This window comes from Amblyraja radiata, chromosome 23 (assembly GCF_010909765.2).
Source record: "Amblyraja radiata isolate CabotCenter1 chromosome 23, sAmbRad1.1.pri, whole genome shotgun sequence".
In the NCBI taxonomy this organism is placed as follows: Eukaryota; Metazoa; Chordata; class Chondrichthyes; order Rajiformes; family Rajidae; genus Amblyraja; species Amblyraja radiata.
Genome location: NC_045978.1, coordinates 7132053 through 7156797, shown reverse-complemented (window position 1 = coordinate 7156797; position 24745 = coordinate 7132053). Strand labels below are relative to the sequence as shown.

Here is a 24745-nt window from a genome sequence, read left to right as displayed (position 1 = left end):
AGGTTAATTGGCTTTGGCAAAATTGTAAAATTGTCCCTAGTGGAGGATATTGTCAGTGTACCTGTGCCGGGCGATCGCTGGTCAGTGTAGATTCAGTGGGCCGATGGCCGCGTTTCCACACTGTATCGCCAAATTCTAAGGGCAAGGTGTAAAGTGAATCTTCCCCCCATCTTAAACCTATGTCCTCTGGTTTTCGACTCCCTTACTGTGGGTAAAAGCGAAGGGGAATCGAGAACCTTGCCTGTAGTCTACTGCCAAAAAGGAGCGATCATTTGATTTATAGGGAGTTGAATCACATTTGATTTAAGGTTGAATCACATTTGATTTAAGGTAAGCTGAAGCAGCACAAGATGACATTGGGTCTGTTGTATTTGCTGAAACAATGCTAGATTAATCACACAGAATGGATGTTGACACTTAAAGCATTGCTAGAAAGATTACAAAAACATTAGCAGCAGAATTTCATCTCCCTGGCCACAACTTCCCCACTAAGAATACAAATCTGAAACAAATGAATGGGGTTGGTATTGATTAAACACGTCGACTCTGATTTAAATTCAGAATCTTTAAAAAAACATTTAAGAATTGGCTGAGAATTTCCTTGGAACTGATACAGTTCTGTCAGCTGTGACCTAGCTAACAGAGAACATCGAAGAGTAAAGCCCCTGTCCCACTTTTCCGAGTAACTCACAAAGTCTCCCGAGTTTTCCCCTTGATTCAAACTCGGAGAATGTCCGTAGCGAGTCCGTAGGAGTCCTTAGATATATCGTAGCGGCTCGTTATTCCAGCCGTAGGTACTCGGGGCATCAGGTAAGTCAGGACGTTTTTTCCAGCGTGTCAAAAAAGTCCACGAGTAAAAAGATAGTCGAGAGGAGGTGTCCGTAGATCACAAAAATCTTGATTTTTTTTCTTAAGGTCCTTTCAACTTGGAAGAGGACTCAGGAAAGTGGGACAGGCCCTTAAATCTTCTCTGCATCCTTTCCACCTTGACAACATCTTTCCTATAACATGGTGGCCAGAACTGAACCCAATACTCTAAATACGTCCTCACCAATGTGTTATACAACTGCAACATGACCTCCCAGTTTCCATACCAATACGCTGACTGATGAAGACCAATGTGCCAAAAGCCATATTGACCACCCTATCTACCTGTGCTGCAACTTTCCACAAACTATGTACCTGTACTCCTAGATCCCTCTGCTCTACTACATTCCCCTGAGCCCGACCATTCGCTGTGTAGGTCCTGCCCTCCAGTAATTTGTGACGATCTTCGGTTTAAACCCAGCATCTGCAGATCCTTCCTACACCTTCCACCATCCTTCCATGAAGCCAATTTTCTATACATTCAGCCACCTTGAATAATGGATGGGATTTATATAGCGCCTTTCTAATACTCAAGGCGCTTTACATCGCATTATTCATTCACTCCTCAGTCACACTCGGTGGTGGTAAGCTACTTCTGTAGCCACAGCTGCCCTGGGGCAGACTGACGGAAGCGTGGCTGCCAATCTGCGCCTACGGCCCCTCCGACCACCACCAATCACTCACACACATTCACACACATTCACACACAGGCAAAGGTGGGTGAAGTGTCTTGCCCAAGGACACAACGACAGTATGCACTCCAAGCGGGATTCGAACCGGCTACCTTCCGGTTGCCAGCCGAGCACTTAGCCCATTGAATGCCATGGGATCTAACCTTCCATTGACACAAATTAGTTTGGTGCATGTTTCTGTAACCTACCTGGATCAAAGAAAACAATGGCCTTTAAACAAGCATATTCGTTGTCATCTATCTGGATCTCCTGAAACGTCTGGACTAGTTCGTCGAGAATTCTAGTTGCCACACGGTTTATTTCCAGCTCTGGGCAATTGCGTGGAATGATGTAGTCGTTCCCTTCAGAGTTAAAAGAAAACCGCACGGATTAAAATTATATTATGAGAATGTTTTAAACAGACGTTTTATTTCACAAGTGAACCGTGCATGAGAGTAATTTTAAAAAGTTATAAATTTACCTAAGAGCAGAACATCTTTGTACATCATAGAACGCTTTGCAGCTCCAAGTAGTAAATGTTCCCCAGCGTGGGCTCGTAATAAAGCAACCTGCTCGATAAATACATAAATATTAATCATACATTGAGATTTTTGATTGGAGAAAGGCTAACTTTGAGGAGATGCGAAAGGATTTAAAAGGAGTAAATTGGGACAGTTTGTTTTATGGGAAAGATGTGGAAGAGAAATGGAGTACATTCAAAGGTGAAATTTTAAGAGTACAGAATCTTTATGTCCCTGTTCGGTTGAAAGGAAATCGTAAAAATTGTAAAGAGCCATGGTTTTCAAGGGAAATTGGACACTTGGTTCCGAAAAAGAGGGATATCTACAATAGTTATAGGCAGCATGGAGTAAATGAGGTGCTTGAGGAGTATAAAGAATGTAAAAAGAATCTTAAGAAAGAAATTAGAAAAGCTAAAAGAAGATATGAGGTTGCTTTGGCAAGTAAGGTAAAAGTAAATCCGAAGGGTTTCTACCGCTATATTAATAGCAAAAGGATAACTAGGGATAAAATTGGTCCATTAGAGAGTCAGAGTGGCCAACTATCTGCAGAGCCAAAAGAGATGGGGGAGATATTGAACAGTTTCTTTTCTTCGGTATTCACCAAGGAAAAGGATATTGAATTATGTGAGGTAAGGGAAACAAGTAGAGTAGCTATGGAAACTATGAGGATCAAAGAAGAGGAAGTACTGACACTTTTGAGAAATATAAAAGTGGATAAGTCTCCAGGTCCGGACAGGATATTCCCTAGGACATTGAGGGAAGTTAGTGTAGAAATAGCAGGGGCTATGGCAGAAATATTTCAAATGTCATTAGAAACGGGAATAGTGCCGGAGGATTGGCGTACTGCGCATGTTGTTCCATTGTTTAAAAAGGGGTCTAAGAGTAAACCTAGCAATTATAGACCTATTAGTTTGACGTCAGTGGTGGGCAAATTAATGGAAAGAATACTTAGAGATAATATATATAAGCATCTGGATAAACAGGGTCTGATTAGGAACAGTCAACATGGATTTGTGCCTGGAAGGTCATGTTTAACTAATCTTCTTGAATTTTTTGAAGATGTTACTCGGGAAATTGATGAGGGTAAAGCAGTGGATGTTGTGTATATGGACTTCAGTAAGGCCTTTGACAAGGTTCCTCATGGAAGGTTGGTTAAGAAGGTTCAATGGTTGGGTATTAATGGTGGAGTAGCAAGATGGATTCAACAGTGGCTGAATGGGAGATGCCAGAGAGTAATGGTGGATGGTTGTTTGTCAGGTTGGAGGCCAGTGACGAGTGGGGTGCCACAGGGATCTGTGTTGGGTCCACTGTTGTTTGTCATGTACATCAATGATCTGGACGATGGTGTGGTAAATTGGATTAGTAAGTATGCAGATGATACTAAGATAGGTGGGGTTGCGGGTAATGAAGAAGAGTTTCAAAGTCTACAGAGAGATTTATGCCAGTTGGAAGAGTGGGCTGAAAGATGGCAGATGGAGTTTAATGCTGATAAGTGTGAGGTGCTACATCTTGGCAGGACAAATCAAAATAGGACGTACATGGTAAATGGTAGGGAATTGAAGAATGTAGGTGAACAGAGGGATCTGGGAATAACTGTGCACAGTTCCATGAAAGTGGAATCTCATGTAGATAGGGTGGTAAAGAAAGCTTTTGGTGTGCTGGCCTTTATAAATCAGAGCATTGAGTATAGAAGTTGGGATGTAATGTTAAAATTGTACAAGGCATTGGTGAGGCCAATTCTGGAGTATGGTGTACAATTTTGGTCGCCTAATTATAGGAAGGATGTCAACAAAATAGAGAGAGTACAGAGGAGATTTACTAGAATGTTGCCTGGGTTTCAGCAACTAAGTTACAGAGAAAGGTTGAACAAGTTAGGGCTTTATTCTTTGGAGCGCAGAAGGTTAAGGGGGGACTTGATAGAGGTTTTTAAAATGATGAGAGGGATAGACAGAGTTGACGTGGAAAAGCTTTTCCCACTGAGAGTAGGGGAGATTCAAACAAGGGGACATGACTTGAGAATTAAGGGACTGAAGTTTAGGGGTAACATGAGGGGGAACTTCTTTACGCAGAGAGTGGTAGCTGTGTGGAATGAGCTTCCAGTGAAGGTGGTGGAGGCAGGTTCGTTTTTATCATTTAAAAATAAATTGGATAGTTATATGGATGGGAAAGGAATGGAGGGTTATGGTCTGAGCGCAGGTATATGGGACTAGGGGAGACTATGTGTTCGGCACGGACTAGAGGGGTCGAGATGGCCTGTTTCCGTGCTGTAATTGTTATATGGTTATATGGTTATTGTCAACTTTGTCACATTGTGACTTAATATCCCGTAACGTCATTTTAAGCTGTACAGTTAAAGCCCTGTCCCACTGTACGAGTTCATTCAAGAGCTCTCCCGAGTTAAAAAAAAAAATCAAACTCGTGGTAAGCACGGAGAATGAACGTAATGGGTACCTCGGAGCTCGGGGACTTCTCTTAGCGGCTCGTAACGCTAACGGCAGGTACTCGGGAAGGCTCGCTAACGGCAGGTAAGCTCAGGAACACTCGTGAAGATTTTTCAACATGTTGAAAAATGTCCACGAGAGCCCCGAGTACCTACGAGCGGCCATTACCGTAAATCTCCGAGTTCGAATCAGGGTAAACTCGGGAGAACTCTTGGAATGAACTCGTACAGTGGGACAGGGCTTTTACATAGATATGTTTTTTAGTGGAAATATATAAATTAATACAACATGACTTGGCGCGAAATATTTCGGATAATTCAGACGGAAAGTGCAAGAGCTTATGACTGGAACGCAGACTAGAATGTCCACCAGGTGTTCGTTTGGAACTAGTATCCTTGCTTTATATTGGACGGGCATGATCTTGCCCTTCACAATAGCAATGCTGAGGTATTCGATAAATCATATGCCTAACAATAAGTGACTCGATACTTTATTTGTCCAGTGTTAATGTTTCTCGCAAATGTATAAAACGTAACGTGAAAATGGTTAAAAAAAGGTTGCGAACTACAACAAAATGTTTAAATATTAACTTCAAAGAACAATGTCAATGGGACTGGTTTTGCTTCTGTGGTTGGTTTTATGTTCACGGTGCAATAGACTGATTTATTGTCACCTGAAGCCACTCTTTTGTTTTTTCCCTAAATCTTCCTTCTGATTATTTTGTCAGTGCACAATGTTTTTATGCACTGCACAACAGAATTTCACTTCATAGCTGATAGCTGATCAGCCCAAAGCTGATAGCTGATAGTCAGGGACGTCACGGTGGGGCAGCGCTGGAGTTGCTGACTTACGGCGCCAGAGACCTGGGTTTGATTCTGACTATGGGTGCTAGCCTGTACGGAGTTTGTACATTCTTCCCATGACCTGCGTGGGTTTTCCCCGAGATCTCCAAAGACACACAGGTATGTAGGTTAATCGGCTTGGTGTACGTGTAAATTGTCACTAGTGTATGCAGGATAGTGTTAATGTGCGGGGATCGCTGGTCGGTGTGGACTCGGTGGGCCGAAGGGCCTGTTTCCGCGCTGTGTCTCAAAACTAAACTAAACCTGCTCCTCCTTTCATTGACCTTCCCTACTCTCCACACTCTCCAGGATCATCATCCGTCTCATTTAAGGTCAGTAGTACGGTAACCAGCAAATATGGTTAAAACTAGGTTTGAACTTTAAGTGAAGCCAGATACTGATCTCCCATTATTCTTCGGGTAAAATAATTATTTCGTACAGTGCTGCAGTTATCCATTCCACAAGCACATTGTTCAGCATCTTTTAAGAGTTACTCATATATTTATTGCAGGGAGCATGTCCAACCCTATGAAGATCAACATCATCAATCTCATCTACAAGCAGAAGGGGGAGAAGGGTGACATCAGGAATTGGAGATCCAACTCGCTGCTAAATGTCGACTCCAAGATCCTGTCCTAAGCTATCGTAAATCAGGTAGTCTGCTCTGGAACAGGTGGAGCAAGCCAGTGCTGTAGAAACATACAACTGCAGATGCTGGCTTATACCAAAGGTATACAAAGTGCTGGAGTCACTCAGCGGGTCAGGTAGCCTCTCTGGAGAAAAAGGATGGGTGACCTTTCGGGTCGGGACCCTTCTACAGAATGAAAGTAAGGGGGGATGGGGGGGGGGGGGGGGGGGGGGGGGGGGGTGCGTGGTGAAGAGCTGGAGATGAAAAAGACCAGGACAGATCAGGGCCAGCCACAAATGAGCACAGGCAGGGCATTGCCTGGTAGGTCCATTGTTGGCCAGTGAAGGTGGGATCTCAAGAGAAACAATGTGGAGAACGGTGAAACTGGTAAAGGAGGAAGGAGGAGGATGGGGGAGGGGAGTATGAGATGACGTGTTTTGGTGAAATCAGAGGTAATCCTGCAGATAATGGCCTGCTGCTTCTCTGTGGAGTCATGGTCAAGGGGTAGGTAAGAGGAGGCACCTGTTTTGTTGAAATCAGAATTAGTTTAGTTTAGTTCAGAGATGTGGCGTGAAAACGGGCCCTTCAGCCCACCGAAACCGCGCCGACCAGCAATCCCCGCACACTAACACTATCCTGCACACCAGTGACAATTTACCATTTTTACCGAAGCCAATTAACCTACAAACCTGTACGTCTTTGGAGAGCGGGAGGAAACCGGAGCACCCGGAGAAAACCCACGCAGGTCACGGGGAGAATGTACAAACTCTGTACAGACAGCACCCGTAGTCAGGATCGAACCCGGGTCATTGGGGCTGTAAGGCAGCAACTCTAACGCTGCGCCACCGTGCAGATAGTGCAGAGATAATTCAGAAACCAGTGCTGTTCCTGGCAGGAAAACCTCTGGCAGACCCACGCTGCTCAAGGATGGCATCGCCTACATGCTGGACAGAGGGGCCTACATACATACGTCTGGTATCACAATAAATGTTACGAACCTGGTCATCCAGCGCAAGCTCACAGAAAGCTGGGATGTATTTGGCCCACTCCACCAGCACCAACAGTTGCTGTTTCATAGACTCACACACGTCACTTATCACTGCAATCTTCTTAGATCGGATGTCACTGTTTATAACTGATGCAGGCGAAGAAATCTGAAACAACATCAGAGAAAATAGATGGTTATTTAAAATCCTAACACTCAATTTATTCATTTTCATTCGACTTTAGAAATACAGCGCGGAAACAGGCCCCTTCGGCCCAGCAAGTCCTCGCCGACCAGCGATCCCCACACACTATTCCCCTGTCCCACTTAGGAAACCTGAACGGAAACCTCTGGAGACTTTGCGCCCCACCCAAGGTTTCCGTACGGTTCCCGGAGGTTGCAGGTGGTTGCCGGAGGTTGCAGGTAGTGGAAGCAGGTAGGGAGACTGACAAAAACCTCCGGGAACCGCACGGAAACCTTGGGTGGGGCGCAAAGTCTCCAGAGGTTTCCGTTCAGGTTTCCTAAGTGGGACAGGGGTATTATTACACTATCTTATACACTAAGGACAACTTCTAATTTTACCAAACCCACTAACCTACAAACCTGTATGTCTTTGGAGTGTGGGAGGAAACTGGAGATCCAGGAGAAACCCCACGTGGTAATGGGGAGAACGTGCAAACTCGATATAGACAGCACCCGTAGACAGGATCAAACCTGGTCTCTGGTGCTGTAAGGCAGCAACTCTCCTGCTGAGCCACCGTGCTGCACTTCAAGTAAACAAAATATCTTTGTGCAACCTAACTAATTGGGGCTATTTCATATGACAATTTTCTGGGCACCTTGAAGCTAATCTCTAGCACCCGCTGATATCCCTCGCTTCAAGTTGGTTGAATATGGTCGCAGAGAAAATTACAGCTAGTTCTAGGTTATCACGGCAGTTGCGTTCCTAAGAAACATGTGCTAGAAAATCGCTTTATGAAAGGCACTGTGTCAAGGGGGCAAAAGGGGTTAAGATCTGGAGAGTTTCAGACTCACAACAAAATTATTTTGCTGTCTAGGTCTTTTTAATAACTAAGGTTTGTTTTTTTACTGTCAGCTAAAAATATAAAAGGCTGCCTGTTACATTATTGCACAAGTATCAATAGAAGCGAAGATAGACACAAAATGCTGGAGGAGTAACTCAGCGGGCCAGGCAGCATCTCTGGAGAGAGGGAATGGGTGACGTTTCGGGTCGAGACCCTTCTTCAGACAGGGTCTCGACCCCAAACGTCACCCATCCCTTCACTCCAGAGATGCTGTTTGTCCCGCTGAGTTAAGGGCCTGTCCCACTTGGCGGTTTTTTCGGCGACTGCCAGCATCATTGACTGATGCACCGTGATGACGTAAGACGTGATGGTGACACGGCGTGATGATGTATGAAGGGATTCAAAGTAACATTAGCAAATTTGCAGATGACACAAAGCTGGTTGGCAGTGTGAACTGTGAGGAGGATGCTATGAGAATACAGGGTGACTTGGACAGGTTGGGAGAGTGGGCAGATGCATGGCAGATGCAATTTAATGTGGATAAATGTGAGGTTATCCACTTTGGTAGCAAAAACAGGAAGGCAGATTACTATCTAAATGGCGTCAAGTTGGGAAAAGGGGAAGTAGAACAGGATCTGGGGGTCCTTGTTCATCAGTCAATGAAAGTAAGCATGCAGGTACAGCAGGCAGTGAAGAAAGCGAATGGCATGTTGGCCTTTATAACAAGTGGAGTTGAGTATAGGAGCAAAGAGGTCCTTCTGCAATTGTATAGGGCCCTAGTGAAACCACACCTGAAGTATTGTGTGCAGTTTTGGTCCCCTAATTTGATAAAGGACATTCTTGCTATTGAGGGAGTGCAAGGTTAATTCCTGGGATGGCGGGACTGTCATATGCTAAGAGAATGGAGCGGCTGGGCTTGTATACTCTGCAGTTTAGAAGGATGAGAGTGGATCTTATTGAAACATATAAGATTATTAAGGGTTTGGACACGCTAGAGGTACGTGTTCCCGATGTTGGGGGAGTCCAGAACCAGGGGCCACAGTTTAAGATAAGAGCCATTTAGAACGGAGACGAGGAAACACTTTTTCTCACGGAGAGTTGTGAGTCTGTGGAATTCTCTGCCTCAGAGGGCAGTGGAGGCCGGTTCTCTGGATACTTTCAAGAGAGAGCTAGATAGGGCTCTTAAAGATTGCGGAGTCAGGGGATATGGGGAGAAGGCAGGAACGGGGTACTAATTGGGGATTGGGGATTAGTACATGAAGCCACATGAAGCTGCTCCGATTATACTGTATCTACCTCCTTGATGTCCCTCGGACTATCCTTGACCGGACTCCGCTGGCTTTACCTTGCACTAAACGTCCCCTTATCATGTATTTATACACTGCAAATGGATTGATTGTAATCATGCATTGTCTTTCTGCTGACTGGTTAGCACGCAACAAAAAAAAAACTGAGCTGAACTGAACTGTTTTCGCTGCTTCAGGGAAGCTTTTACATTTACAAGATTGTGGCTGATGTAAGGTAAAACAGATTAGTGCATTAAACCCAACAAATTAAAACCATGTTGCACAACTCGACACAACCACATTCACCAAAAGGTCAGCCCTTTTAATTTTTTATTAAAGTTTTCAAATGGCACGAGTTAACTATTTGGAGTATATGAACTACTCAGGCAAAACGTTGTCTTCAGAAGATAACCTGGTGACTAAGCAATCAGTCATTTGAAGTTAAATGTAAATGTATCTCATGCAAAAGGTCTTAAAATGAATCACATATCTGTGATCTCAGGAAATCATTTAATGTATTAATTATCTGCATGAGTGCTTTGGGTGCTCGAAAGTAGTGGAAAGTAATTCATCGTGATAGGTTCAACTAAAATTGTTCATTTATATTTACTGTTAAGGGCCTGTCCCAATTAGGCGATTTTTTAGGCGACTGCCAGTGACTGTCATAGTCGTAGCAGGTCGCCAAAAAAACGGCGACTGGACCCCCCCCCCCCCCCCCCACGACATTGTCTACGACAAACTACCACCTAGCCGACATAAAGCTACGGCAAGCTACCGACAACCGGCGACCAATTAGGACGTCCACCTTCGACCACACCTACGACAACCTACGACCACACAGGCGACAACCTACGACAACCAGAGTCAACCTACGTCCAACCCGCGACGATCTACGACAATCTACAACCCTGTCGGCGACAGCTGAAGACATCTGAAGACAATTCAGTCGCCGGTTGACGTAGGTAGTCGCCAATAGAATTCACCAAAGTCAGCACCAGCGACAACCTACGTCACCTGGCCACAACCTACCACAGCACCTACGTCAGGAGAAGTCAAGCTACGCTCATTGGCGTCAACTCACTGTCGCCGGAAATCTTTGAACGTGTTGAAAATCCAGCGGCGACCAGAAAAACGCTATGTCACTTTCCAGCTAGTTGAAAGTGTACCTGTTTATATAAATTTAAAAATGTGGCTTATTTGGTCAGCATCTTCCAGTCACGGTAGAACCAATAAATGACTATGAGAACTACAACTTTTGTCTACCTACAATTTTCCAGCATCTGCAGTTCCTTCTTAAACACTTCGACTATATGGAGTTTGGACGTTCTCTCCGTGACCTGCATGGGTTTGCTCCGAGATCTTCGGTTTCCTCCCACACTCCAAAAACGTACAGGTTTGTAGGTTAATTGGCTTGGTATAAGTGTAAATTGTCCCTAGTGTGTGTAGGATAATGTTAATGTGCGGGGATCGCTGGTTGTTGCAGACTCGGTGGGCCGAAGGGTCTGTTTCCGCGCTGTATCTCTAAACTAAACTGAAACAGACTCGAGACAAGTGACTGGATATTGCCTGACAGAAGAGTCAAGATCAGAGGTTAGCTGATAACCTACAGAAAGATCCTGGGTGCTGGTACCTAGTGGAGGATGTGGATATCTTAAAGGATCTATATAATGCAGTGAGATATTAGAGTAAGCACAATTTGTAATCTATGGCCATGGTAATAAATTCCAGCTATTCAAATGCTTGTTACAATTTAGTCTAATTTACTCAAAGTGCTCTGAAACTGAATGTTGCTGTTTCATGTTGATATGATGTTTCTCAATGGAAAGAGATAAAGATGAATATAGATGTTAATGTATAAAAGGGAAATAATTAAAAGGTCATCACATGCACAAAGAAAGCAAAATAGCAATAGATTATATCCTATAGATGTTTAACAATTGCAACTAAACCCAATTACATTTGGATTTGGTACAATTACAGTAGCTTTTTCTGTATTTTATCACTCGTTCAGTTTAGAGATACAGCATGGAAACAGGCCCTTCGGCCCACTGAGTCCATGCCAACCAACAATCATCCATACACTAGCACTATCTTACACAAATTACAGAAGCCAATTAACTTACAAACCTGCACGTTGTTGGAGTGTGGGAGGAAACCGGAGCGCCGGAGAAAACCCACGCAGTCACAGGGTGAACATGCAAACTCCGTACAGACAGCACCCGTAGTCAGGATCAAACCTGGGTCTCCGGCGCTGTAAGGCAGCAACTCTACCGCTGCACCACTGTGAGCCCCAGTATTCAATATTGCTCTATTAGAGGACAGCCTTTTATTTGATTTAAATAAAATTCTTATGATCTAGGTTTTTGAAGCAAAGATACGATAACGTGAAACTACACCTTGGTTAACAATTTATCGGATAAAAGCTTTGTTTAGAGATACAACGCGGAAACATCGAGAAACGCCGAAACCTCCGACCCACCGAGTCCGCACAACCAGTGATTCCTGCACACTATCCTACACACACTAGGGCCAATTTGCACTTATACCAAACCAATTCACCTACAAGCATGTACATCTTTGGAGTGTGGAAGGAAACTGAAGATCGCGGGGGAAACCCATAGTCAGGATCGAACCCGGGTCTCCGGCGCTGCAAGCGCTGTAAGGCAGCAACTCTACCGCTGCGCCACCGTGCTGCTTTGGCCAGATGTACCACCTATTTGCTAAAAGCATGGTAGCATGTGTAAAGATCCTGTTTTTACCTGTCGAGATAGAACCTCTGCTTGTATGAGTGCGTTTATTGAAGGCAGGCTGTTGTCGTCGTAGCTTGACCTTCTCGTGCTTATTCTGTCTCTTTCATTCTGCACAGCTGGAATGAAGATCATACGTTTAAAATGTTTGCATTTTCCAGATGTAGATTCTAAACTTGAAAGAATTTATAGCATCAAGCATTAAACTGACATTTAATGTTTAGATATACAGTATAGAAACTGCCCCATCGAGTTTAAACGCCTGTTCGCATAGTTCTGTAATCTCACTTTCCCATTCATATTCTACACACCAGGGGCAATTTACAGAGGCCAATTAATCTCCAAACAAGCATATTTTTGGGATAAGGGAGGTAACAGGGAGTCACGGGGTGAACGTGCAAACTCCACACAGACAACACCCGAGGTCAGGGGTGAACCTGGACCTCTGACGCTGTGAGGCAGCAGCAGCAGCAGCTCTATTTAGTGTATTATTTAGTATACAAATAGATCAAATTATGCGTTACAATAAACATCATAATTAAATATTTGAATGTTGCTCGCAAGCTACAATGAAGCGGGCATGGACGCACAAGTAACTGCAGATGCTGGAATCTTGAGCAGAACACAAAGTGCTGGAGGAACTCCGCGGGTCAGGTAGCATCTCTAAAGGAAATGAACAGATGACATTTCAGGTCGGGACCCTTCTACAGTCTGAAGCAAAGATCCAATAGCGAGCAAGATAGACCGACAAGCTCGACGAAAAAGACGTAGTACGGTCGTGGGCAGATTCATGGGTAATTTTCGGCCCCATTTCCGTAACCGGCTTCCGTCTCCGCACAAAAGATCCCATAGCGGAGCAAAGATACTAGTGCGGAGACGGAAGCCGGTTACGGAAACATCCTCGTAAAAATCAAAGTTCTTTGGTAAAAATCTTCTCCTCATTTTCAGAATTATGATTTATTAACACAAACTGTCCCCCCGCAACGTTGATTACACTGCGAGAAGGATACCTAAAGTCGGGTCGGGTTACTGAAATGGATGAAAAAAAGGCCCACGTTCCGCTCCGTTGCGTACTACACGTCAGCCCATTGCATTTAGCAGGAGTTGTCTATCTTGCTCCGCTATAGGATCTTTGGTCTGAAGGGTCCCGACCCGAAACACTGGTTGATGGCATGGTGACACAGTGGTAGAGCTACTGCCTTGCGGCGCCAGGGACCCGGGTTTGATCCTGACCATAGGAGCTAATCTGTACAGAGTTTGTATGTTCTCCCCATGACCCGCGTGGGTTTTCTCTGAGATCTTCGGTTTCCTCCCACACTCCAACAATGTACAGGTTTGTAATTTAATTGGCTTGGTATAAATGTAAATTGTCCCTGGTGTGTGTAGGATAGTGTTAGTCTGCGGGGATCGCTGGTTGGTGCGGACTTGTTTGGCCGAAGGGCCAGTTTTCATGCTATATCTCTAAACTAAACTAAACTAAACTAATAATACTGTAAATGCAGCCAACCTGGAAATGGAACACATCTATATGGTGCACATAAAATTTAAACAGTTGGCTACAATGAATAATTTTTATGAGGGGAAAAAAGCAGGAATGCAGTCAACTGTCGTGAGAGTACTCAAGGTTATGCATAGGTTTATCAGTGGAGGCACCGTGTTCAGTCACAGAGTGCGGCTTCGAAATGTTTGCTCAGCACTAACTGGTCATGGGCCTCAAGTGAAATCTATTGAATATTAACAGATTTGGGAAAAGATTTGAGCTGGGGAACTCTACTTTCATTTTTTCTCGTTTCAATTAGGCTTCCCAAGCGGTTTTATTGCAAAGAGCTAGAAATTGGTTTCCTTAGGACAAAGCAGACTAATTAAAGGAAGAGGCACTGCTGTTGAAACATCTGTGGAATTCATTGCCGCAGACGGCTGTGGAGACCAAGTCAATGGGTATTTTAAAAGCGGACATTGGCAGATTCTTGATTAGTACGGGTGTCAGGTGTTATGGGGAGAAGGCAGGAGAATGAGGTTGAAAGGGAGAGATAGATAAGCCGTGATTGAATAGTGGAATAGACCTCATGGGCTGAATGGTCTAATTCTGCTCCTATAACATCTGAACTTCTGATCTTGTATGCATCTGAAGCCTCCCTTATAAGCAAGTTAAGAGCATTGCCTGAATAAACAGCCTTCCAGCTATCTTCTTCCAACATTTGTGACATTCTGATGCAATGTATATGTCTCATTATCAACAGACTTTACTTCATGCATCTTCTGAGGCTCCTTACCTTCCTTTTTCATCCCTGCACGAAAGCACTTTTTTAATCTGCAGTATCTACATTGGTTCCGTTTGTCCTTGTCTACAATGCATTGTCTGTTAAACCTTGAAGAGAACACACATAAAAAAAAAAAATCACATTGTTAACAAATATCAGTTACCCTTAACACAGTTAAGTACACTCAAAGGAATGCGGGCCTGGTGTGTTTTGTACATGCCACCATGTACATGGTACAATTTGCCATAAATGTATAAATCATGTATAAAGCACTGTGCGGCACAGTGGCGCAGCGGTAGAGTTGCTGCTTTACAGAGCCTGAGACCCGGGCTCGATCCTGGCCTCGGGTGCTGTCTGTACAGGGTTTGCACGTTTGCACGTTCTCCCGGTGACCACGTGGGTTTTCTCCAGGTGCTCCAGTTTCCTCCAACATTCCAAAGAGGTGCCGGTTTGTTGGTTAATTGGCTTCTGTAAATTGTCCCGAGAGTGTCGGATAGAACTAGTCTACGGGGTGATTGGTGGACAGTGTGGACTGGGTGAGTCAAAAGGCCTGTTTCTACGCTGTATCTACAAAACTAAAAATAATCTAACAATCTCCAATACTTTTATAAACACAAATAAACTCTCCTCAATCAATAGGAAGGAAACAGAGAGGGAACATTTTTATTACTTTAATTCTCATTTATTTTCCCAAGAAAATGAAATTATAATGTCCTTTAAATATTTATGTCACAGAAACAACTGCGGAATTCCGAACATTTTGATGATAAATGTTCAGTGTTTGAGTATATCCTGTTCAATTAAAATAATTAGTTGTTCGTTACAAATAAATTATCCTATTGTTTCCGATAAGTTTTGTATTTGATGTAGCACCCAATTAAAACCATTCAACTAGTCATATTCTAAATCATTGAAACTTGATTTTAATGCTTGGCATATATTGCAGGTTATGTTTTCAAGCTGAGAGTATTCTTGTCTGTAATCATACGTTGTGATTATGGGTGAGTTAACTAATGTCTTGAGAGGAAATTAAATTTAAACGCGATTATTCTTTGGGAGCTGAGATACAGGGAAAGGAACGTGACTGAACAAATAGTGTCGGTCAACAAGATAGAGCTGCTGCCTCACAGCGCCTGAGACCCCGGTTCGATCCTGACCTCGGGTGCTGTCTGTATGGAGTTTGTACGTTCTCCCCGTGACCTGTGTGGGTTTACTCCAGGAGCTCTGGTTTCCTTCCATATTCCAAAGACGTACAGGTTTGTAGGTTAATTGGCATGGTATACTTGTAAATTGCCCCTATTGTGTGTAGAACCAGCGTTAATGTGCGAGGATCGCTGGTCGGCACGGACTCGGTGGGCCGAAGGGCCTGTTTCCACGCTATGTCTCTAAACTAAACTAAACTAAACTAAATTAATTATTTAAAAACAGAGGCTAATCTTTTTTAAATTCTTGGTTGCCTTGTATATACAGTTCGGTTATTGGAATCATCCACTGTTATATTTCATGGACGTATCATAAAGATGTTATCAATGGAAACATAACAAAGTGTTCATCTTTGCCTGGTACTAAATACTAAAACGGCTCCACTTAGGTCACGAACATCTCCACACAAACATCCTCTTAAATTGGAGCCTCCTTATGTTTGTTTCTCATTTGGCAGCGAGGTTTTATGAGCAGATGGGTTAATGGATGTCATACAAGTTCATGTTAACCAAGGTTATTCACATTACAGTGAATGAAAGCTTCTTTCTCAAGTGACCATTTTTGAGGGGAAGTAATGATTCCCTGTTTCAGGTGCCTTAACTCCTAATTCACCTTTGGTTTCGGTAATTAGTATAAGTTGCTCAAAGAAGAGTTAATGGTGAGAATAATTCATTTTTATATTGGAATTAACATATATGTCTTTATTGATACTATCACTTGTAGTAGTGTTATTAACAATACATATTGTGGTTTTTCATTTTATTTATTTATTTATTTTTTCGTTTCTCTTTTCTTTCTTATATATAATCAAATTATTATTTAATCATTCTCTTAATGATTTATAACTGTTCTATTCTTTTTCTATCATTATTTCTAAAAAAAAAAATAGTAGATAAGTATTATTAGTGTTTTACTTAATGCAAATTGAATTAATTTGATATAAAGTTGTTTGAAGCATTGTAATTGATTACCTTTAATAAAAAAAGATATTACAAAAAAGAAGAGTTAATGGATAAGGGGCGGCACGGTGGTGCAGGGGGCAGCAAGATGGCGCAGCGGTAGAGTTGCTAATTTACAGCACCAGGGCCCCGGGTTCGATCCTGACTATGGGTGCTGTCTGTGCGGAGTTTGTACGTTCTCCCTGTGGCTGTCTTGGTTTTCTACGGGAGCTCTGGTTTTGTTCCACATTCCAAAGACGTACAGGTTTGGAGGTTAATTGGCTTCGGTAAAGTTGTAAATTGTCACTAGTGTGTAGGATAGAGTGCTAGTGTGGGGGGATTGCTGGTTGGGCTGAAGGGTATGTTCCCGTGCTGTACCTCTAAACTAAAAAAATTAATTATTAAGGAAAGTCGAAAATAATCAAACTTGGTTTTATGAAACATAAACCATGCCGGACCGATTTGCCTGAGGTTTTTCAGGACGTGATAGGGAAAGTTCATGTAGGGGGGGCCTGGAGAAGTAGTGTATTCAGATTTCCAAAAGGCATTTGACAAGGTGCCACATAAAGGGCATGTCCCACTTACGCAATTTTTTCGCCGACTGCCGGCACCCGTCATAGTCGCAGCAGGTCGCCGAAAATTTTCAACATGTTGAAAATCCAGTGACGACCAGAAAAAGGTACGACTCTTTGGGCAACTACTCACGACCATACAGGCGTCACCCCGCGATATGTCGACACGTGACGCCTGTATGGTCGTGAATAGTCGCCCAAAGAGTTGTACCTTTTTCTGGTCGCCGCTGGATTTTCAACATGTTGACCATTTTCGGCGACCTGCTGCGACTATGGCAGGTGCCGGCAGTCGCCGAGAAAATCGCGTTAGTGGGACAGGCCCTAAAGAGACTGGTGTATGGATTGAAGGTAAGTCCAAGGTAAAGGAAGAAAAGTGTTATCACTTATTAGAAAATGGTTCTCACGTAAAAAAACAAAGAGTTGGAATACATGGGTCCTCCTCAGGTTGGAAGGATGCAACTGAAGAGTGCCCGAGGGGTTGGTTCCTGCTCCTCAGTTGTTTACGATTCACACTAATGACCGATAGGATGGAATGAAATGTAAGGTTTCTCAGCTTGCTAATGTAGTGTGAAGAAAGGTCTCAACCCGAAACGTCATCCCTTCCTTTTCTATCGAGGTGCTGTCTGTCACTCCAGCATTTTTTGCCTTTATTTAGTTTAAATTTGCATCTGCAGTTCCTTCCTACACATACAAACAATCTCAACTCTCTTGACTCTTGACAATGGTGCGTCAATCAGGCAAGAGGGCCCTGAAAATCATCGGACTGGCTGCACGGCCACAAATGGGCCCCGACCTCGGGTGTTTCACAGAGGAAGAGGACTTAACTTTCTGGTGCCTTTCCCCACAGTGGATATGTTTGATTCTGCTGTGGGGGGACGTTTGTGTTGAACTCTATAATGTGCTGTGTCCATTTTCTTTATTTTTTTAACCTCTTTCTCTGGTTTGTATGGAAACTTATTATCTATTTTATGTAAAGCACTTTGGTGTCAATACGAGTTGACTTAAAAGGTGCTATATAAATAAAACTTACTTACTCTGCTGCAGGGGAAAGAGCATGCAATGCGCTTGGAGTAATGCCAAGATGTGGTTGCAAGCCCTTTGTGTAGTTTAACGAGCATGAACGTTGCAACCTACTGTGCTAGTCTGAGACACTTTACCTGCAAGTGTACATGTGGTTTTTTCGGACACTTCGTCGGAAGAAGCCCTTGCAGCCGTCACAGCTGGAAGCTCCGTAATGCTTCCCTGTAGCTCGGTCACCGCAGATCGCGCAAAGAGCACCAACACCGAGGCTGTTGGACACGTTCATGTTGGTGACTTCAGATGGAGATGTCTCTGAGAACAACAGAAAGAAATACTTTCAAAGGGAGTTCAGCTACACTTAACAATGGAAGAAAAATGTAGTTGAAATGTCCCGAACTTGGACATTTTGATGGTTACTATCCATGCCAGTCTAATCTGGATAATATTTGGAAGTCAAATAAGGGTGAGTTATACACAGTAAATATATAAGGACACTGAAAACCTGATGTTCAAATTTTATTTTATTTCACCAATTTACTGAAATAGTTTGCAACTTGCACTGACATGGTTCATTGTGCACATACTGTAAAAATGGAATCTAGTTTACAATAAATGCAGGGTTACATCTCTACATCTAGAGTGGGGATCTTATGCATGAATTGTAGTATCGAAGTTGGGAGATCACGTTACACTTATACAAGAGATTGGTGAGGCCACATTTAGAGTATTGTGTTCAATGTTGACCACCCGGTTGGGGGAAATATATTGTTAAACTGGAAAGGATGCAGAGAATGGTGTTGCCAGGACTAGCGGGCCCAAGCTCTAGGGGAGGTTGAGCAGGCTAGGACTTTAATCATGTTGGAAGGAACTACAGATGCTGGTTTAAACTGAAGATAGACACAAAAAACTGGAGTAACTTAATCTGTAGATGGGTCTCGACCTGAAAGGTCACCAGTTCCTTTTATCCAGAGATGCTGTCTGACCCATTGAATTACTCCAGCTTTTTGTGTCTGTCTTAGTTGAAGTGTAGTAGTATGAGGTGTGACCTTATAGTGGCGTATTAGACCGTGAGAGGAGTAAATAGGGTAAACGCACAAGTCTTTTATCCAGAGTAGGGGAGTCAAGAACCAGTCTATTAACTTAATAAACACCATCACTCTAGATATAGAGAAAGGTCAAACCCTGACCAAAATTAAAGGATAATGAGTTAAATGTGAGAAGCCCTGAAAAATAACTCACCTATATTCCCATTAGGTATATTACAAAATAATTATTGTAGAGCTGTAAGTGAACTCCAAAGACTTGGGGGGGAAATATTTAAATGTTGGTAATAGACACAAATCTGGCTAAAATGTGAGAAGCAATCAACTCTGTCAAGGGCTACGGAAGTATTGAATGGAGTACCTGGGTTTCTGCCAGGCATGTTTCTATTAATGTCTTAACTCAGTGCAAACTATGCTAACAATTATAAACCAAAAGTAACAGAACTGGAGAAAGATACTGAGGCGTCACAGTGAGAAGTGCAAATGCAGCGGCATAACATGCAAACTGATACACATTGCATAGAATAACAAGCTATAACAAGCCACCAGTGGATCATACTGCATTGAAACAGGCCCTTCAGCCCAACTTGTCCATATTTATCTATTTATTTATCTATTTATTTATCTGTCTATTTATTTATTTATTTATTTATTTATTTGTTGTTTAACAGTGGTAGAACTGCTGCCTCACAGCATCAGAGACCCGGGTTCGATCCTGACCATGGGTGCTGTCTGCATGGAGTTTGCACGTTCTCCCTGTGTCTGTGTGGGTTTTCTCCGGGCGCTCCGGTTTCCTCCCACATTCCAAAGATGTTTGTAGGTTAATTGGCTTCTGTAAAATTGCCCCTAACGTGTGTAGGGTATGAAATTGGGTTAACGTAGAACGAGTATACGGATGGTCGGTGTGGACTCGGTGGGCCGAAGAGTCTGCTTCCAAGCTGTATCTCTGCACTCAACTAAACTAAACTAAAGTATGATGAGGAAGATCTAGGAGTCTCCAAGTGTGATATGCCCAACTCATGCAAAGCAGCAATCAATAAAACCAATGGAAAGAATGTCTCGGGATATGTACAACATTACTGAGGAGCAGACAATCTCAGTGGCGTAATGATCACCATATGTAGTGCCTTGCTCAGAGTATCACTTGTGTATTAAGTTCAGTTCACATTGCCAAAACACAAGGTAGACATTCAAATGCTGAGAACAAACTAATGTCCAAATGTTTTTTAAATGTTGTTATAGTACCTGCCTCAACTACCTCCGCTGGCACCTGGTTCCATCTACACACCACCCTCGGTGTGAATAAGTTGAACCTCAGGTTCCTATTAAAGCATTCCCTTCTCACAGTAAACCTATGACCTCTGGTTCTTGATACCCCTACCCTGTGTAAACGACTCTGTGCATCCACCTTATTGATCCCCCTCTTGATCATACACACCTCTATAAGATCACCCCTCATTCTCCTGAGCACCAAGGAACAAAGTCCTAGCCTGCTCAACCTCTCCTTATAGCTCAGGCCCTTCAGTCCTGGCAACATTCTCATAACTTTGTGTCTAGTTAGTCCAAGCGGTACAAATAACCTATCATAAGATTCCCATTGAAGATAGACACAAAATGTGGAGCAACTCAGCGGGACAGGCATCATCTCTGGATAGAAGGAATGGGTGACGTTTCAGGTTGAGATCCTTCTTCACCCACTCCTTCTCTCCAGAGATGCTGCCTCTCCCACTGAGTTACTCCAGCATCTTTGGTGTAAACCAGCATCTGCAGTTCCTTCCTGCACATACAATTCCCATTGATGTATACATATAGCATTAAACAGATTAATAAGTGACCACGTTCAATATTGTGGGTTTGTTGAAGCCCTATCATGCTTGATTAACTTAATTTAAATTGAATGGAGGTTTGATTAAGGAAATGTGGTTAATATTGTATATTCGGATGTTGAAAATACATTAGTTGTGATATCTTTTGATAGATATTACAGCATCATCAATGCGCATAAGATTAAAGGTGAAATGGTAGCATGGATATTAAATTCACTGAAGAATAAAAAACAAAGAGAACTTGGGAAAAAATATGTTTTTTCCAGCTGGAGTGAATGGTACCATGGTGTAGGCCGAGGGTTATTGTAAAGACTGTGTGCGTTCCAAAGACGTACAGGTTTGCAGGTTCATTGGCGTCAGTAAAAATTGTAAATTGCCCCAGTGTGTTGGATAATACTAGTGTACGGGGATCGCAGTTCAGCGTGGAGTTGGTGGGACAAACGGCCTGTTTCCGCCCTGTATCTTTACTCTAAATTAAACTTGACTGTGGCTTTTAATGACTTGCAGTTGACTACACTGGGCAGAAGTTCAGAATTGCAGATGAAGATTCAAAAGTGTAGTAAACAGCGAGGAAATAATGACAGGTTTGGAGGACAGCGAGATTGGTGAAATGGGAAGACATATACCACTTGAAAATTAACGCAGTGATACGGTTTATTAGGAAGACTGAGGGGAGGTAGCATAAAGTAAATAAACGATTTCTAAAAGGGAGACAGAAAGAGACTGCTCTGGGGATGTTCAAACACAGACCGGCAATGTGGAAAGGAACTGCAGATGCTGAATTCTTGAGCAAAACACAAAGTTACTCCAACTTAAAGGGTCAGGCAGCATCTGTGGAGGGAATGGATCAGCGACGTTTCAGGTTGGGACCTTCCTACAGACTGATTCCCTGTACAGATGGTGCCTGACCTGCTGAGTTACTCTGGCTTTTTGTGTTTTTCTCACTGTCCAGGAAAAGCTGAAATGTTTATTACAAAAGAATATGGAACCTTGACATTTTGACCAAGAGCATGGTGAACAAAAGCAAAATCCTGCCAGCTCTTTATAAGAGGGTAGAAGCACTAAAACTGAGTTTGAGCGCCATATTTGAGATTGGATGTGGGGTGGGAGATTGCAACCTTCATGTGGTCCGCCCTGTTTCAACGAATGCAATCAACCTGGCGTGCACAATCAAATAAGATCAAATAGAGCAAGATGTCCTACAACTTTAGGCTGTGCACGCCGTACGCAAGAAGAAGAAGAAGAAGAAGAGAGGAATGGATGTAAAAAGTCTTAGAGAGTGTACAGAGGTATATCAGAATTACTCGATATGGTATGTTGATTTATTTGGCACACGTACCGAGGTACAGTGAAATTAATTTTTGTATACTGTTCAGTACATGTATCACTATACATAAGCACTTAGATACATATTAGGTAAGTATTTCAGATACAGTTCAAATGCATAGCAGTAGTACACTAATACAGTATACAGAGTCGCCAGTTTGGCACCATTTACAGGGATCTTGAACAGACCATATTCCAGGGCTGCAACTGATGTGTTATATCAAAAATTACCAGCACCTTTACACAGACTAGTGAGGGGGAAGATAGGAAAAAATAGATGTGACTTCACCAGATGAATTTCACAACCTCAGGAAACTTCAAATTGATTTACAGTCAATTTAGTAAATGTTAAAGAGCAGTTAGCATTATTAAATGGCAAACGCAGATGTCAGTTTTTACACAGCAAACTCCCAGACACTGCAATTAATAACCTGGGGATTATGGGGAGATATCAGCCCGGTGGCGCAGTGGTAGCGTTGCTGTCTGACAGCACCATAGACCCAGGTTCGATCCTGAACACGGGTGCTGTCTGTACGGAGTTTGTACGTTCTCCCTGTGACTGCGTGGGTTTTCTCCAGGTGCTCCAGTTTCCTCCTACACTCTAAAGGTAGATTTTATTGGACATTCCTTTTTCCTGCCCCACCTTAAGCCAACCAAGGCTTCTGGGCGAAAGTGTTGGTAAGGTGAGAAATGTTTATTGTGGAACCATTACAGGGATCTTACAATAATTTTATATAGAGCTCTTACAAAGGGAAGATGAGAACTTGATTATTTTATTAATCTGGGCTGAATTGGAGAAAATGTTAGTCACAACACTGAACACCCAGTAGAATAATGACCAGATATCAGGAGGGCAGATCAAAACATAAACAATATTCCAGTGTCCATTCATGCGTGAGACCAAAGATAACTTTCCAGTTCTACGTAAATGCTGGATGTGAAAAGAATGTGTTCACCAGTCAGCCTGTTCATTCCTGATATCTTAGTTGTTTTAGTTTAGTTTAGAGATACAGTGCCCTTTGGCCCACCGAGTCCGCACCGACCAGCGATCCCCGCACATTAACACTATCCTACACTAGCGACATTTTTTACATTTATACCAAGCCAATTAATTTATAAACCTATGCGTCTTTGGAGTGTGGGAGGAAACACGAAGGTCCCGGAGAAAACCCGCGCAGGTCACGGGGAGAACGTACAAAATCCGTACAGACAGCACCCATAGCCAGGATTGAACCCGGGTCTCTGGCACTGGAAACGCTGTCAGGCAGCAACTCTACCCCTGCGCCACCATGCCGCCCCTGATTCAAGCGCCCTTGTCAGTCTTGTTGACTGACTCACAAATCAATAGAATTAATATGGATAAAATAAGGTATTCAAACACCCTAATACATAAACACTGACTCTCCCCAAAGTGCATTTTATTATTCGTGAAGAAAGGAACTGCAGATGCTGGTTTATTCTGAGGATAGACACAACGTACTGGAGTAACACAGTCTGAAGACCCTAAATGTCACCCATCCCTTTTCTCCAGACACGCTGTCGAGCGAGACCCACTGCGCTACTCCAGCACTTTGTATCTATCTTCAAGCCTCTTGCTATTCCTTTGGAGCTCTCTGAGAATTCATGCCTCTACTCTGTAATGAAGAAATATTTCCTGAAATCACTTCGCAAAGTACCTTAGACTAGAATATCCTTCTATTTCTTGTTTCATTTTAGGCAGCCTTCCATGTTCACCTTCCACCTTTAGCAACAATATATCATTCAGATGCATCCTCTTCAGCTGATAAAATGTCAATGATTCAACTGAAGGCACAGCATGCTGGAATAACTCAGCAAGTCAGGCAGAACATGGATAGGTGACGTTTCAGGTGGGGACCCTTCTTCAGACTCTCAGCAGCATCCGGCATCTGCAGTTCTTTGTTCAATGACTCATCTGCTCACTTCTCATAACTTGGCCTTGATATATAATGGTTCCCCTGATTTCACTATTTGAATGCCTCATTTTTAATGAGCTGAACAGAGTGGATTCTGCTGTTGACAATACTGTTTGATTATCACTTTCTCTGACTTTTATGGCTTTCTAATTAAACATGCTATTAGTTTTGTTACCTGTAGTTTTACATTGCTTGGACATTGCCAGTGTTAAGTGCACAATACAATCTAGATATCGTGTGTAGGAAAGAACTGCAGATGCTGGGTTAAACCGAAGATAGACACAAAATAAGAAGGGTCTCGACCCGAAACGTCACCCATTTCTTCTCTCCAGAGATGCTGCCTGTCCCGGACAATCTAGATATCCTTCCACTTCATATGTGGCTAACATGACACCACTCATGGGACATGGCCTTATGTGCAACATTTAACAGAATTGTAATATCCAAAGGAACACCATTCAAAATTCTATCTTTGTACTTCTTTCCCATTTGTCTCTTTTGGGTCACAAATGTCTGCTGATTTACTTTTCAACTTTAGAGATACAGCGTGAAAACAAGCCCTTCGGCCCACAGAGTCCAAGCCGACCATCAATCACTCCATACACTAAC

General features: G+C 43.0%; 1 protein-coding gene across 2 annotated transcripts in view; it reads right to left on the bottom strand.

Moving 5' to 3' along the window:
• The window catches only part of hnf4a (hepatocyte nuclear factor 4 alpha), a 42569-nt gene that overhangs the window by 5101 nt on the left and 12723 nt on the right, over positions 1–24745 (bottom strand). For both annotated transcript variants that reach the window (XM_033041473.1, XM_033041474.1), the window contains exons 2-7: positions 18145–18319; positions 14287–14381; positions 12026–12132; positions 6969–7124; positions 2020–2107; positions 1748–1900 (exon numbers count right to left, since the gene is read on the bottom strand). In XM_033041473.1, the coding sequence (XP_032897364.1) occupies positions 1748–1900; positions 2020–2107; positions 6969–7124; positions 12026–12132; positions 14287–14381; positions 18145–18319 (774 nt within the window). The remainder of the gene's footprint in view (positions 1–1747; positions 1901–2019; positions 2108–6968; positions 7125–12025; positions 12133–14286; positions 14382–18144; positions 18320–24745) is intronic.